This window comes from Rhinoderma darwinii, chromosome 5 (assembly GCF_050947455.1).
Source record: "Rhinoderma darwinii isolate aRhiDar2 chromosome 5, aRhiDar2.hap1, whole genome shotgun sequence".
NCBI classification, from domain to species: Eukaryota; Metazoa; Chordata; class Amphibia; order Anura; family Rhinodermatidae; genus Rhinoderma; species Rhinoderma darwinii.
In genome coordinates, this window is record NC_134691.1 from 95,137,530 (window position 1) to 95,153,173 (window position 15,644).

The 15,644-nt window shown below is 45.2% G+C and overlaps 1 protein-coding gene across 1 annotated transcript in view; it reads right to left on the reverse strand.

Moving 5' to 3' along the window:
• Positions 1-15,644, reverse strand: part of LOC142652476 (meprin A subunit beta-like) — a 60,095-nt gene that overhangs the window by 19,472 nt on the left and 24,979 nt on the right. The window contains exons 10-11 of the mRNA XM_075828113.1: positions 6,749-6,964; positions 12-467 (exon numbers count right to left, since the gene is read on the reverse strand). Of these exons, the coding sequence (XP_075684228.1) occupies positions 12-467; positions 6,749-6,964 (672 nt within the window). The remainder of the gene's footprint in view (positions 1-11; positions 468-6,748; positions 6,965-15,644) is intronic.

Genomic DNA, 15,644 nt, shown 5'->3' on the forward strand with positions numbered 1-15,644 from the left:
GTAAAACTCACTGTTCAGTCTATAGGGATCCGTTGTAATGCTCCTCAAATTTGACATGCGCTTTCGAATATCTGGGTTTTGATCCATGAGAGTCATTGTCGCCTGCCTGAGAGAACATGGCCATTGCAGTCCGTTGTCATTCTCTCCAGAGATGAGGTGGAAATATATTCCTAGGTCATAGAGCTTGTCTCCTGAACTGTTGGCTGTAAGTTGTACTTGAAAGGCATAACCATCCTTGGAATAGTATGGTAGACTGAAAAGAGCCTTAGTTTCACTGTTCAGCTGGTTAGTGAAGTTTCTGATATGCCAGATATGATGTGGGCACTTTGCCTCTGAAAAATTGATGTCATCAATTGAAAATCCTCCATTGGAGTTTCCATTGCCTTTAACTCCTTCAAAGACTACACGAAACTTGTTATTGGTTGATAAAGAGACGTGATATAGCTGCCAATATTCTGCTGGCTGACCTGGAAAAAAAAAATATAAAATAAATGTAGCAATAATTCTCAATCTATAGCCATATAGGGTGAATGTACATGACTGTATTACGATCCTATACAAACTCCAAGTTGTACAGAGCCATAGTACAACACCTATAGAAGTATATTGGGCCATACTGAACCTCCATATGCCCTCAATTTCATAGGAGGCATATGGAAGTTTTTCAGATATATACAAAATCAGTGAGAAAAAAAACATACTTCAGCACACTATGAAATCCGAGGCATACAGAGTTATAGCCCCACAGACTAATAGACTCAACGATTGTATGGAACTGTATGTTCACAAAATTGAATATGCTGTGGAAAAGTCTTTATTTTTTCCCAATTTGCGATATTTACTGCAAATTTGCATTGTATTCGCAGTAAATTCCAGGAAAATTGTGGCATTAGTTGCAGAATTGGATTTCCACGTTGAACTCCATTGTGCAACAAATGAGCTGCGATTCCGCAACATAAATTGACATGCTGCGAATTTATAATTCACACTGCAGGCCAATTTATGCACTTATTCTGTGCAGAAATTTTGTGCATGGATGAGATTGAAACAAATCTGATCCACTTTGCTTCTACTGTAAACGCTGCAGATTTTGCACAAAATATTCAGTGGAATTTCCGCTAGATGTACACCATGTGTGAAAAACGGCCCAAACAAAGACATTAACACATTAATTAAACTGCTGGGTAAACTGCGTACAAAAAAAACCACAAAAAACTACGGCAAAATGCCTTTTTTTCCATTCACCTCCAAAAAAAAAATTAATAAAAGTATCAAAATAGTACCAATGAAAACTACACCTTGTCCCGCAAAAACCAAGCCCACATATGGCTACTTCGACATAAAAATAAAAAAAGTTATGGCTCTTGAAATGTGACAATGCAAAAACAAATATTTAAAAAAAAAAAAAAAAAAGCGTTTTTATTGTGCTAAAGTAGTAAAACATAAAAAAAAATTATTTGGTACTGCCGTAATCATACCGGCCCATAGAACAAAGATAACATGTTATTTACATTGCCTAGTGAACGGCATAAATGTAAAACGTGAAAAACATTTCTGGAATAGCAGTTTCCAATTCCCTCCCATAAAAAGTTTATAAAAGTTAACATCCCACTAAAAGCAAGCCCTCATATTGCTATGTCGATGGAAAAATAAAAAAGTTATGATTCTTGGGATGCGACGGTGAAAAAACGAAAAATAATGCTTTGTCAGTAAGGCCAAAATACTGTAGGCCTGGTCATTTAGGCCTCATTCACAGAGAGCAGTTTGGTGCAGTTTTTTTGTTTTTAGCCAAGGTCTCCCTTATAGGAGTAAAAGTATCAAGTAAAGACCTCTCCTTCTATATGGTAATATATGCCTATATATTGTGGCTAAAAGTTCATTATGTATTGATACAAAAATATGGATGTTGCTAACGTTTTCAGCCCCCTGGTGGTGAGGTTGGAGCTGCTGATGAGCGCTTATTAGAGAATGTCCTATGTCATGCGCAGTAGATCTTGAAATTGGCCGTGCACATGCGCAGCTGCAATGCCAATCTCACACATGCGCAATTGCGATCTCAGCATTGCATGTGCTCCAGTGACGCATTTCCGTCCGCGGCACCATTTTGGACATGTGCAGTGATTAATTTTGGACGCCAATATGACCATGCTCTCTTGTACAGCAATGTAAGTTTGTTCTTTATTAATTTAATTTTATGATTGGCCTGATTTAAGTATTCAATATGAATTGTAATATTTTTCTTTACAAATGGTTATTTTTATGGCACATTTTTTTTAAACCTTGAGTGGGTATATATTTATTTATCCTATGATGAAACTTTTTGATATGCAGCTATATGGGATGTTGTATAAATCATTAATTATAGATTAATATGTCTGTTTGTTGATAATTGTATGTATTACCTATAAATATCTGTCACTTTGCACTTTGTAACGGCTTGAGAAAGTTTCAGATGTGAACCGAAATGTCGCTCGCTTTTGTGGTGATTACCTTATCCACTCTAAGTCCTGGTGCTGTTACTTCTTCTACGTCTTTTTGAGATATGTATGCAACTAAATGTGGTGTGAACAGAACCTTACTACAACAATACTCAAAACTTCAGTGATTCTACTAGGGCTCAATGGTGATCTTATCTTTAGTTTAGTAGAACGGTGGGAGGTGTGGGTATTGTGCAATAATAAGCACTTTAAAATGTACCGAAATTATGCCTGAAAGTGGCTATAGCATTATATTTTATCAAATACATTTTTTGATAATTACGATATTAATTGCTATGGGTTATAACACTTTTCTTCTGTATACCAGTTAACAAAATCCCGTAATCTGTTTTGGTAATTGCTGAATTGTCAAATGTTCTGGATTACAGAAATGTACATAAAATTCACTTGCAAGGGCAGATAACCAAGGCTCTCTTCACATTGTGTTTCTGAACTATGTTTATCGTGTATGTTGGGAAAGCTCCATAAGTGTTCCTTTGACCTCCGTCGGGCTGGTATACATGAATATGCCTTTTTTTTAATGATGCAATAGCGTAGTAGACTACGCAATCCATCCTGAGCGATCACTGCGGTATATGTTTTTTCTAACATGGAAGCCTAAGCGTGACGCATGCCATCGCATCTGTCACAATTATACTTAAAATGTAACAGTCGGCAAGCTTTTCCAGGGTCCAGGGAAAAGCATCAGGTAGTACTTTGCCTCCCCTGGGGCTGGAGTCTTGGGACAGGGCCAGTGGCGTAACTACCGCGGTAGCAGCTGTAGCGGCTGCAATGGGGCCCGCGGCTTGAGGGGGCCCATGCCGCCAGCTGACACGCCCCTCCCATATGCCCGGTGGCGCCACTAGCAGCCTTATAGCTGCTACAGCGGTAGCGCCACTGCTACGGGGCCCGCGCCACCGAGCCTCCAACAAGTATGGGCCGGGCGACACAGGGCCTCTCATGCCCGTAGGCGTCGCTAGTAATGGTGCTAGCGACAGCCATCCCGTCTTGCAGTAATTGTACCTGCGTCTATAGCAGGCAGGTACAAATACATACATTAGCGCTGAATGGCTGGGCATGTTCCGACCATTCAGTGCCTTACAATGACGCTGATTGGCGGGGCAAAATGACTTGCCCCGCCAATCAGTGCCTTTCAACGACGGTAGCAGCGCGATGACGTCATCGCACCGCTTCTATGCTTGAAAGGCGCTGAGTGCCTTTGACGCGTCGTTCAGCTCCAGCAGACCTGCTCAGAAGAGAGCAGATCTGCAGTGCCATCGGACGGCGCGGGAACGGGATCATGTGAGTATGTAAAGTTTAGTTTTTTGCCTAATAAAACTGTGAGTGGCATTATCTATAGTGGGGGCTCTATCTACAGGGGGGGGGTAGTCTATATGTGGGCCACTATATAGGGCGGGTCTATATGTGGGGCACTATCCACAGAAGGGTCTATATGTGGGGATGTGGGGCACTATCTACAGGGGGAGTCTATGTGGGGATGTGGTCCACTATATGCAGGGGGTCTATATGTGGGCCACTATATACAGGGGTGTCTATATGTGGGCCACTATATACAGAAGGGTCTATATGGAGATCTAGGCCACTATCTACATGGGGGTCTATATGTGGGGCACTATATACAGGGGGAGCTATATGTGAGACACTATACAGGGGTGGGCTATATGTAGAACACTATCTATAGGGGAGCTATTTTTAGGGCATTTTCTATTCGGGTGGGCTATATGTGGGACACTATATACAGGGGTGGGTTACCTGTGGGGCACTAGCTACAGGGGGGCTATATGTAGGGCACTTTCTAAGGGGTGGGCTATATGTGGGACACTATACACAGGGGGAGCTATATGTGAGACAATATCTACAGAGGTGGGCTATACATGGAGCACTATCTATAGGGGAAGCTATATGTAGGGCAGCATGGTGGCTCAGTGGTTAGCACTATTGCCTTGCAGCTCTGGAAACCATATGCAGGCACTATCTACAGAGTGTTGCATATGGGACACTATCTACAGTGGCTTCTATGTAGGGCACTATCTACAGAGACTATGGTGTTCAGTATCTACATGGGGCTATGAGGACACTATCTACAGAGGCTCTATGGGGTTCAAGGGGCTATGGGGGCACTATCTTCAGGGGGCACGGTGTATGTGTGGGACACAGTGTATGGTACTATTATAATTAGGGACACAGTGTATGGCGCTATTATAGTTAGGGGCAGTGTATGGTGCTCTATTATATTTAGAGGTGTTGAGAATTTTAACTTCGTTTATAGGTGCAGAAATGTTTGAAAAGTGAGAAGCTGAAGACATCTGAGTGGAAAACTGCAGAAATGGGTCATGGCCAGGAGAAATCCATCATAGATGTCTGAACCAGAGGGAGAAGAAAACTAGAATCAGAGATGTCACTGGTGAGTCACTTAATGTAAATGTTTATTTTGCCTCTAATCAGTAATGTAGTCACTGTATGATCTGCAGCGAGATGATGGTGGTATGATTTTTTTGGTGAAACAGCATCTCCAAGCTTATCCTTAGCATTGTTCGGGCCATGCTGGGAGCTGTAGTTTTACGTCGCACAAACCTATATGGCAGGAGTTGCACTAAATTGAGCTGTATTTGTTCTGGTGTTGTATATATGTACTGATCTTTGTTCTGATGCTGTATATACGTATGAGATTGGTTTTGGTGCTGTATATATGTAATGAGCTTGGTTCTGGGGATGTATTTATGTACTGAGGTTTGTTCTGGTGCTGTATATATGTATGGGCTTGGTTCTAGTGCTGTATGTTTGTACTGAGCTTGGTTCTAGTGCTGTATATATGTCAGAGCTTGGTTCTGGTGCTGTATATATGTCAGAGATTGGTTCTAGTGTATTCATGTACTGTGCTTGGTTGTGGTACTGTATATATGTCAGAGCTTGGTACTGGATCTGTAATTATATAGGATATATTTATAATAACAAAATTGCAGGGCAGATGGAATTGTTCTCAATTCATTGTATATTTCATGGGAACCTGTCTGGTAGTTTTAACCCCTTGAACCGCCACCATGCGGTAATACATGACCTGACAATATTTCCAAACATTCCCTTGTATGTTATATTTTCAGATGCAGCAAAATCTTTAAAATCCACTTTTAAAACGGCACACACTATATGCTAATTACTCATTAAAGGGTAATGGGGCGGTGCCGCTATTCGGAAGAGTCACATAGTCCTGCCTCCAAACCCACCTTTCCATGTTTGAGTGACATGTCCCTGCCTGATACAACTTTCTCTGATGCGCCATTGCCTTGTGGCACTATACACAAGGGGGTCTGTATGGGACTACACACAAGGGGGAGCTGTGTGACACTATACACAAGGGGGAGCTGTGTGGCACTATACACAAGGGGGAGGGCTGTGGCTCTATCTACAGGGGGCTGAGTGTGGCGCAATCTACAGGGGTCTGGGTATGGCGCAATCTACAGGGGTCTGTATTTGGCACTATCTATTAAAGGGGGGCTATGCTGCACTATCTACTAAGGGGGGGCTGTGTGGCACTATATAGAAGGGAGGGGGGCTGTGTGGCACTAGATACAGTGGGAGCTGTATAGCGCTATATACAGTGGAGGTTTTATGGCAATATCTACATGGGGCTGTATGGCACTATCTACAAGGGGGAGGTGGGGGCAATATCTACAAATGGGGTGTGACACTGTCTATGGGCGGTTCTATATAGCACTGTCTACAGGGGGGCTGTATGGCACATTTTACAGGAGGCACTATTTATAAGGGGGGCTGCTTGTGGAACCCCGAGGGCTGCTTGTGGCACCCGGAGGGCCCCGGTTAAGAGTTTACTATGGGGCCCAATCTTTCCTAGTTACACCCCTGGGCAGGGCGCTTCCGATGCTCTGCCAGGCAACATAAAACTTCCCCAGGGCCGGAATCCCCAGCCAGAGCGCTTCTGATGAATTGGCTGGGGACTCCGGCATTGTAAAGCTGGAGCTGGTATAGTCCTCCACTATAATTCATGCCAGTTTTCAGGCATAATTATAATAACTTTTTCGGGTCTTGGTGGCCCCGTCCCCTTTCCAAAAACCACACCCCCTTTGCACAAAAGTGGTGAGGGAGGCGGAGAAGCCCTAAAATCTTTATTTGCACCGAAAATTGCTACTTTTACAACTTTTCTACGCCCGGAAACTGGCGTAGAAATGTTGATAAATTACCCCCTATGTGTTTTTAACACTAACAAAAAGGCAATAATTAAAGTGACTAACCATTGACTGTGGTGATGAATTTCAATGTGCCATTTGGTGAGGCTTCTGTGTATTCTCGGATCCAGAGCTTGAGTTGGTCACTTTCATGTCCATTGTGGTAATAAAAGAATTCCAAACACTGAAATCCTCTCTTTGGGTAAAAAAGTCGGCTTTCAAGCAATGCTGTACCACCGGTATTCAGTGTTCTTGTGCTAAAGTGCATAAAATGACCACTATCTTTAGGAAAAAGAATGAAAAGATTAATTTATAAGAATATCTAATTTTTTTTTCTCTTGCACAGCGTGCACTATAATCGTTTTTCTAAATACCTTTAATCAGTGATTTTGCTTCTAGCAGCAGCACGAACTGTGTAAGGTCCGTGCTGCTGGCTGCTCGTAACTCGTAGAATCTTATAGCACTGGCGGCCATTGTGCATACGGGAGCCATGGACGCAATGTCTCCCACTGAAGTGCTATGAGTAGCCGGCAGCACAGACTTTAAACACTGTCCATTCTGCTGCTAGAAGCAAAGTCACTGATTAAATGTATTTAGGAAAACTATTCTTGTGCACACTCCTGCACTATAATAATTTTTTCACCGAAAGTGGAGATACGCTTTAAAGCAAGAATGGATGGAAACGGTTTGAAAAAAAAAACCTTTCTTAACACCTTAAAAAGCAAAAAGCATGTTTGGACCTTAATGACCAAGCCAGATTTGTCAAATCTGGTATGCCTGACTTTATCAGAGAATAACTCTACGAAAGTTTTGAATATCCAAGTAATTCTGACATTGTTTTATCGTCACATATTGTACTTTATTTTAGTGATAAAAGTAGACTGATACGATTTGCGTAAATTAATGAAAAAATAGAAAAATTTAAGAAATTATGTAAAAATTATCATTTTCCGTATTTTTAACTGCAATATGTCACATATGTACATACATACATACATACAGTACAATTTTTTTTATTAAATATATATTTCCATCTCTTTACTTTATTTTGGCAGCACTTTTGAAAATTTCTTTTTAGAATTTACAAATTTAGTAATAATTTTATACATTTTGAAGTACATTTTGTTTTCCTGCACCAAGCCAGGTTTTCAGAGGCTCATAGGTGTCAGAATGGTGGAAACCCCCACAAGTGACCCCATTTTGAAAATTAAACCCCTTAATGTATTTATTAAGGAGTGTTGTAAGTATTTTGACCCCACAGTTTTTTTGTAAGAATTCATGCAAAGCAGGCGTAAAAAAATATAATTTCACTTTTTTCATAAAAGTATCACTTTGAAGACTGATTTCTTTGTAAAGCGACCATGAGAATGAAGAAACACACCCCAAAATCTATCACCCTGTTTCTCCTGTTTTCAAGAATACTCCCATTGTTGCCCCAATCTGCTTATTAGATGTGTGGCCGGGCCAAAAAGTGGGAGCACTCTTTGGCTTTCAGGACACAATTGAATAAGTTCTAGACCCCATATCATGCATTTGGAGGCATTGAGCTGCCTGAACAAAAAAAAAAACCCACCCATAAATGACCCCATTTTAAAAACCAGACCCCTAAAGTTATTATTGGGTTTTATTTCAGACACTATGGGTATATGTTTTTTTCAAATTCTTAATAAATTTCCACATAAAATAGGGGGGACGTGGTAGAAGGTTATTTTGTTAGAAATATGCCACATTAATAAAGCGGCATACAAAATAGAAGTGAAGCCGTGTATTCATATCGGATGCATGTCGCTATCGATGTATTTGCTTGTACTTATGACTATGTCTTGCTGAAGAAGCAGTTGGTGCCATTATGATGTCATTGTGGACAGAATTCTGTCTTAATATAAAATCAGTCAGAGAGAAAAAATAAACTGTACTGGAGTGACGGTCAATATCTTCAAACAAATGGAGGAAAATGTATCCAACTATGTTGCCTACTCGAGTCTGTTCACTAGATAGAAGAACACCTGTAGGGCTGCCATGACAAGGTTTTTTTTTTTCAGTGACTGGTTGTACAACGTCTCTTTGGCTCCATCAATCCCCATATGAGGGACGAAAGTGCCAAGTGACGCGGTACACCATAACAGGCCCCTGCCCGGCAAGGTAGGAACCGCTTGTGCACAAAACAACCAATCGGTTCCAGTATATATAAAGGAGCAGTGTCCAAAACCATCTATAGGAACAGTAAAGGATCACAAATCCCCAAAATGATGTCAGTATTTCCAGAAGAATTGTCGGGTGTACTACGTCCAGTAAGAACCCGAACAAAACTGTAACAAAGCCCATGGTGTATTGATAAGGAACAGCTCAATTATTAGAGATGCTCCAAAAAAATAAAATATCATGCCCATATAATGGTACAGAATTAGGAATGTAACAGCCGTATGTGGCAGGACATAGTCATCAGAAAAAGGAAATACATCCTCAATTTATTCTTGTAATCATTGCTAAAATTCACGACTTCCACTAATTCAGGGGTGGCATGGGCCGCAGGTGTTGGATTTAGCTACTAATAAATGCAATGCCCACATTTATTTTTTATTTCAAGATCGCTTGTGGGGGGTTCATGTTCTGAATAGACAGATGTGGGCTCCTGCACAATAAACTGTATTAATTTGTGAGTGATCAAGTCCAGCATTTAATTGTCAAAGATTAATATAATAGAAATGAATTTGTGAGTGATCAAGTCCTGGATTTAAATTGTCCAAGAATTGTATAAAAAAAATAATAAAGGGGAAAATTAGTTTTACAGTCTGAAATAAATGCACTTTACAACCTCCCCATGAAAATCCCTCCCTCCCTTGGAAAGCCCAAAAACTAAACAAAAAAATATGCATGTCACGACTGGTTCGTGGACCCACTGGGCCGTACCGTCTTGGCGGTATGGCAGCTGGCCAACAGGACGCAGGTAAATGTTTATAGTTCGTATAGGGTACCTGTGGCAGCTCAGATAGTAGCGAGGCAGGCTAGGCAGGAACTTGGCAGCAGGTGGACGTCAGGTGTGGAGAGGCAGGTCAGGCGTAGAATACAGTACAGCACGGCTACAGCAAGCACGACACTCGATTCAGGATACAGGAACAGGAAACAGGAACAGGAAAACACTGGGAGCAGGAAACACTAGGGGGCCATTTGCAAGACAGACTAGGGATACAAAAACAAGGCTCAGGCGTGGGAGAATGGGGCTGGTACCTTCTTATAGCCCAGGGTGCTCTGGAGCAATTAGCTCAAATCACCAACATGCTTCTTAAGTCTGGACTGAGCTCGTGAGCGCACCCTGGTGGTCATAGTGGAGCAGGACGGCCGTATGTGCAGACATCTCTTGAGAGAAGGGCGTCGACTGGATGGAAGGAGTTAGTGGTCAGCGACCACGGACGTTACAGTATCCCCCCTCTTACAACCCCTCCTCTTGGGACCAGAACGAGAGAAAAACTTCTTGATGAGGGTAGGAGCGTTGAGATTCTCCTCTGGCTCCCAGGACCTCTCTTCTGGACCAAACCCCTTCCAATCTACTAAATAAAAGGTTCTTCCTCTTACTTTTTTAATGTCCAAGATCTCCTTAACCTCGAAGGTGTCTGAAGGGCCGCTGGAGGCAACAGCAGGGCTTGGAGTCTTGGTAAAGCGGTTCAGAACCACTGGCTTCAAGAGAGAAACATGGAAGGAGTTGGGGATCTTGAGGGTAGGAGGCAGCCGAAGCTTGTAGGCGACAGGGTTGATCTGCTGTAGGATCTCGAAAGGACCGAGGAACCTGGGAGCAAACTTGCATGACGGTACTCTTAGTCGAATGTTCCTGGAGGACAGGCAGACCTTTGTGCCAGGAAGAAACTGAGGTGGTTCTCTTCTCCTTATGTCCGCCCTCCGTTTCATACGATCCACCGCCAGCAGGATGGAGGATCGAGTTTGCCGCCAAATTTGTAGAAAGTCCTTGAAGGCTGCGTCAGCAGCTGGTACCTTGGATGAATCAGGAACCGGGAGAGGTATTCGTGGGTGTTGGCCAAGGACTATGAAGAACGGAGTGTTCCTTTTGGACTCGCTGGTATGATTGTTGTAGGAGAATTCAGCCCACGGGAGCAACTGTACCCAGTCATCATGTTGCCTAGAGACGAAGTGACGCAGGTAGTTCTCCAAGATTTGATTGATCCTCTCGACCTGTCCATTGAACTGAGGATGGTAGGCCGAGGAAAAGTCCAACTTCACACCTAGAAGTCCGCAGGGGGCTCTCCAGAACCTCGAAGTGAACTGAACCCCCCGATCAGACACAATATGCTGTGGCAAGCCGTGCAGGCGGAAGATGTGTTGGATAAACAGTTTGGCCAGTTGGGGAGCAGACGGAAGACCGGTCAGAGGAATGAAGTGGGCCATTTTTGAAAATCTATCCACGACCACCCAGACAGGGCTGCATCCGGCAGAGAGGGGCAGGTCCGTAATAAAGTCCATAGCTATATACTGCCAGGGAGCATCGGGCACAGGCAATGGCTGGAGCAGACCAGCGGGTCTGGAGTGAGCGACCTTGTTAGTTGCACACACAGAGCAGGAGGAAACAAAGTCCATAACATCTTTGGGCAGCGTGGGCCACCAGAAATGACGGGCAATCAAATCCTGGGTCTTACGGATCCCCGCGTGACCTGCCAGTCTAGAGGCGTGTCCCCAGCGGAGGACTCTCCTTATGTCAGCCATGCGCACAAAAGTTCTCCCTGGAGGGATGTCCCCAACTTGCAGTGGGTTGACTGAAACAATACAGGACGGGTCGATAATGTTCTGGGGCATCTCCATAGTGTCCTCTGTCTCGAAAGACCTGGATAAGGCATCGGCCCTCACATTCTTGTCAGCCGGGCGATAATGGAGCTCAAACTGGAACCTGGCAAAGAACAGTGACCACCTGGCCTGACGAAGATTCAGCCGTTGGGCTGTCTGGAGGTAGGTGAGGTTCTTGTAGTCCGTAAAAATCAGGATGGGGTGAGCTGCGCCCTCCAGCAGATGTCTCCACTCCTCCAGGGCCAATTTGATGGCCAGTAACTCTCGATCCCCAATCGAGTAGTTGCGTTCTGCGGAAGAGAAGAGCTTAGAAAAATATCCACATACCCTTGACTTGCCCTTGGAACCTCTCTGGAACAGGAGTGCACCAGCACCGACAGAGGACGCGTCCACCTCCAACGAGAACTGTAGGGAAACGTCTGGATGATGGAGGATAGAGGCTGATGTGAAGGCACTCTTCAGGGTATTGAATGCGGACTCTGCCTCAGGAGTCCACACCTTGGCGTTCATGCCCTTCTTGGTGAGGTTAGAGATAGGAGATGTTAATGAAGAGAAGTTTGGGATGAACTGTCTGTAAAAATTGGCGAATCCCAGAAAGCGCTGTATGGCCCTCAAGCCTTGAGGACGTGGCCATTCCAGGACGGACTTTACCTTTTCAGGATCCATCTTGAGGCCTCTATTCGAAATGATGTAGCCCAGGAAGGGTAGAGCATCTCTCTCAAATACGCATTTCTCTAATTTGGCGTACAGTTGATTCTCCCTTAATCGCAGCAAGACTTGACGGACATGTTTCTGATGCGTCATAGGATCTGGAGAAAAAATTAAGATGTCATCAAGATAGACTACTACACAAACATAAAGGAGGTCACGGAAAATGTCATTCACAAACTCCTGGAAGACCGCGGGAGCATTACACAGGCCGAAGGGCATTACTAGATATTCATAGTGTCCGTCCCGGGTGTTAAATGCAGTCTTCTATTCGTCACCCTGGCGAATCCGGATTAGGTTGTAAGCCCCCCGCAGGTCTAACTTGGAAAAGATCTTGGCACCACGTATACGGTCAAATAATTCTGAGATCAATGGCAATGGATATTTATTTTTCACCGTGATCTGGTTGAGTCCCCGGTAGTCTATACAGGGACGAAGAGAACCATCCTTCTTTTTGACGAAGAAGAACCCGGCTCCTGCCGGGGAGGAAGACTTGCGTATGAAGCCCCGCTCCAAGTTCTCTCTAACGTAGGCGGACATAGACAGAGTCTCTGGCAGAGAGAGAGGTTATATCCTGCCACGGGGAAGGGAAGCACCAGGAACCAGCTCAATAGGACAGTCATACGCCTGATGTGGGGGCAGTGTCTCCGCTTTTTTCTTGCTGAAGACGTCCGCAAATGAAGCAAAATGACTAGGCAATCCTGCCAGTGACTGAGGCAGAGGAGACTGAGCCAAACGAATCTGTCCCAGGCAACGATTGTGACACTCGGGGCCCCACTGGAGAACCTCTCCAGAGTTCCAGTCTAGGACTGGGGCATGTAATCGGAGCCAAGGCAGGCCCAGCAACACAGGTTCAACGGCTCTGGGTAGGACATAGAACGACAGCAGTTCGGAGTGGAGGGCCTCTACTTGGAACCTCAGTGGTTTGGTCACAGCAACAGCTGGGTTAGGCAGGGGTAGACCATCTACAGAAGCAATTGTCAACGGGCTCTCCATAGGGATGGTAGGCAACTGAAGAAGGTCCACCAGGTCTCTACGGATGAAATTAGTCGCGGATCCCGATTCCAGATACGCAGAGACCTGATGCATTTTCTCGCCGGACACTATGGTCGCTGGTATGGACAATTTGGATGAAAGTCCCTTTTTACCCAGGGTTGTCACTCCTAGCAACCCTAGGCTTTGAGGCTTTAGGGGACACAGGCGCACAAGATGGCCACCGAGGCCGCAATAGAGACAAAGTCCCGAAGTGCGTCTGCGTTGTCTCTCCTGGGTGGATAGCTTACCCCGGTCCATCATCACAGATTCCTTAGGAGGATCGACATCTGAGGACAGCAGGGGTTGCTGCAAAGTAGGTCCCAGACTAGGAGGGTCTCCCTCCCGACGTACCTCTTGGAGGTGTTCTCAGATCCGTATGTCAATCCGGGCGGACAGAAGGATGAGGTCATCCAGGGTAGATGGCAGGTCTCGAGCGGCAAGTTTGTCCTTAATCTTAGGGGACAGTCCATTCCAGAATGCCGCCACCAGAGCCTCATTGTTCCACAACAGTTCTCCCGCCAGGGTGCGGAAGTAGATGGCGTACTCACTCACGGAGGTGTCTCCTTGGCGTAGTTTAATCAAGGCAGCCGCTGCAGATGAGGCCCGTCCAGCCTCCTTAAATACCATGTGAAAGGTCCGGAGAAAGGCTTGGAAGTCACGGGTCTCAGGTCCTTGTCTCTCCCAGATAGGGTTCGCCCATGCAAGAGCCTTTCCGGTGAGGAGAGAAATGATGAATGCGACCTTTGCGCCGTCAGATGAAAATGTCCTGGAACATAGGCTGAAATGGATCTGGCACTGGTTCAAAAATTCACCACAGGAACCTGCGTCTCCATCATAGCGGTCTGGAAGTGGCAAAGAAAAACACGGGTCGACACTGCCAGGAGGTGTAGTCTGAGGATCAACACTGCCAGGAGGTATAGTAGGAGGAACAGAAGCTCTTGCTTCCTGCTGACGAACGAGAGTGTTCAAAGCTTGGAGGAGTTGGTCCTGTCGAGACTGGAGATCCATCAAATCCGCCCGCATCTCTTTTGACGTCGTCATGGTCTTGGATTGACCAGCGGGGTCCATGGCCTGAGCCTACTGTCATGACTTGTTCGTGTACCCACTGGGCCGTACCGTCTTGGCGGTATGGCAGCTGGCCAACAGGACGCAGGTAAATGTTTATAGTTCGTATAGGGTACCTGTGGCAGCTCAGATAGTAGCGAGGCAGGCTAGGCAGGAACTTGGCAGCAGGTGGACGTCAGGTGTGGAGAGGCAGGTCAGGCGTAGAATACAGTACAGCATGGCTACAGAAGCACGACACTCGATTCAGGATACAGGAACAGGGAACAGGAAAACACTGGGAGCAGGAAACACTAGGGGACCATTTGCAAGACAGACTAGGGATACAACAACAAGGCTCAGGCGTGGGAGGATGGGGCTGGGACCTTCTTATAGCCCAGGGTGCTCTGGAGCAATTAGCTCAAATCACCAACATGCTTCTTAAGTCTGGACTGTGCTCGTGAGCGCACCCTGGTGGTCATAGTGGAGCAGGACGGCCGTATGTGCAGACATCTCTTGAGAGAAGGGCGTCGACTGGATGGAAGGAGTTCGTGGTCAGCGACCACGGACGTTTCAATGCATAAATGAAATTAACTCCCTAAAAAGAATCCCTCCACCCCACCCTTTTTGGTTTTCCCTAAATTATATATAAAATTAATGGATAGAAATGGTGTGGTAGGTCTCAAAACAGGGGAAGTTGCACCGGCCTGGATTTGAAGGGCACATGGGGCAGTTAAACCGGGTATCCCTCCTCCTTCCATGTTTACTGCACACCCGGCATCTCTTTTGGGGGTATCTTTGGTTCACAGAGGCAGGGACTGAGTGAAGGAAGTGGCGCTCATTGAGCCTTTTGACATCCTCTGACTCTAAGGATTCTCCAGGTGCGGGGATTCAAACAGGAGGTGCTGTATAATTTTCTCCTGATATTGGAAGAAACTGAGCGTTCCCTGGGTCTTATAGAGCACATAACTATTATAAGTGGCCATTTGGATGAGGTAGATCGCTACCTTTTTATACCAGGCCCTAGTTTTGCGTTTGACCAGGTACGGTTGTAGGACCTGGTCAGATATCGACTCCCCCCATGAACTTATAGTCCACTACGCAAACCGGTTTCCTCTTATCAGAGGTAGCGCCCCTCTCTCTCACTGCCACTGTGGTGTCTTCATGCACGGTGGTCAGCATGTAAACCTCCTTTTTATCACTCTGTTTGACAGCGAGCAAATGGTCACTTGCAAATGAGAGTGACGCATCCCCTACTAGTCGCCTGGACATCAGTTGTTGAGGGAAGCCGACTCTATTTTTGTGCACCGTCCCACAGGCACCTGTATTAGCAGCATGGAGGGACTTATACAGGGGGAAACTAGTGTAATAATTGTCGGTGTACACA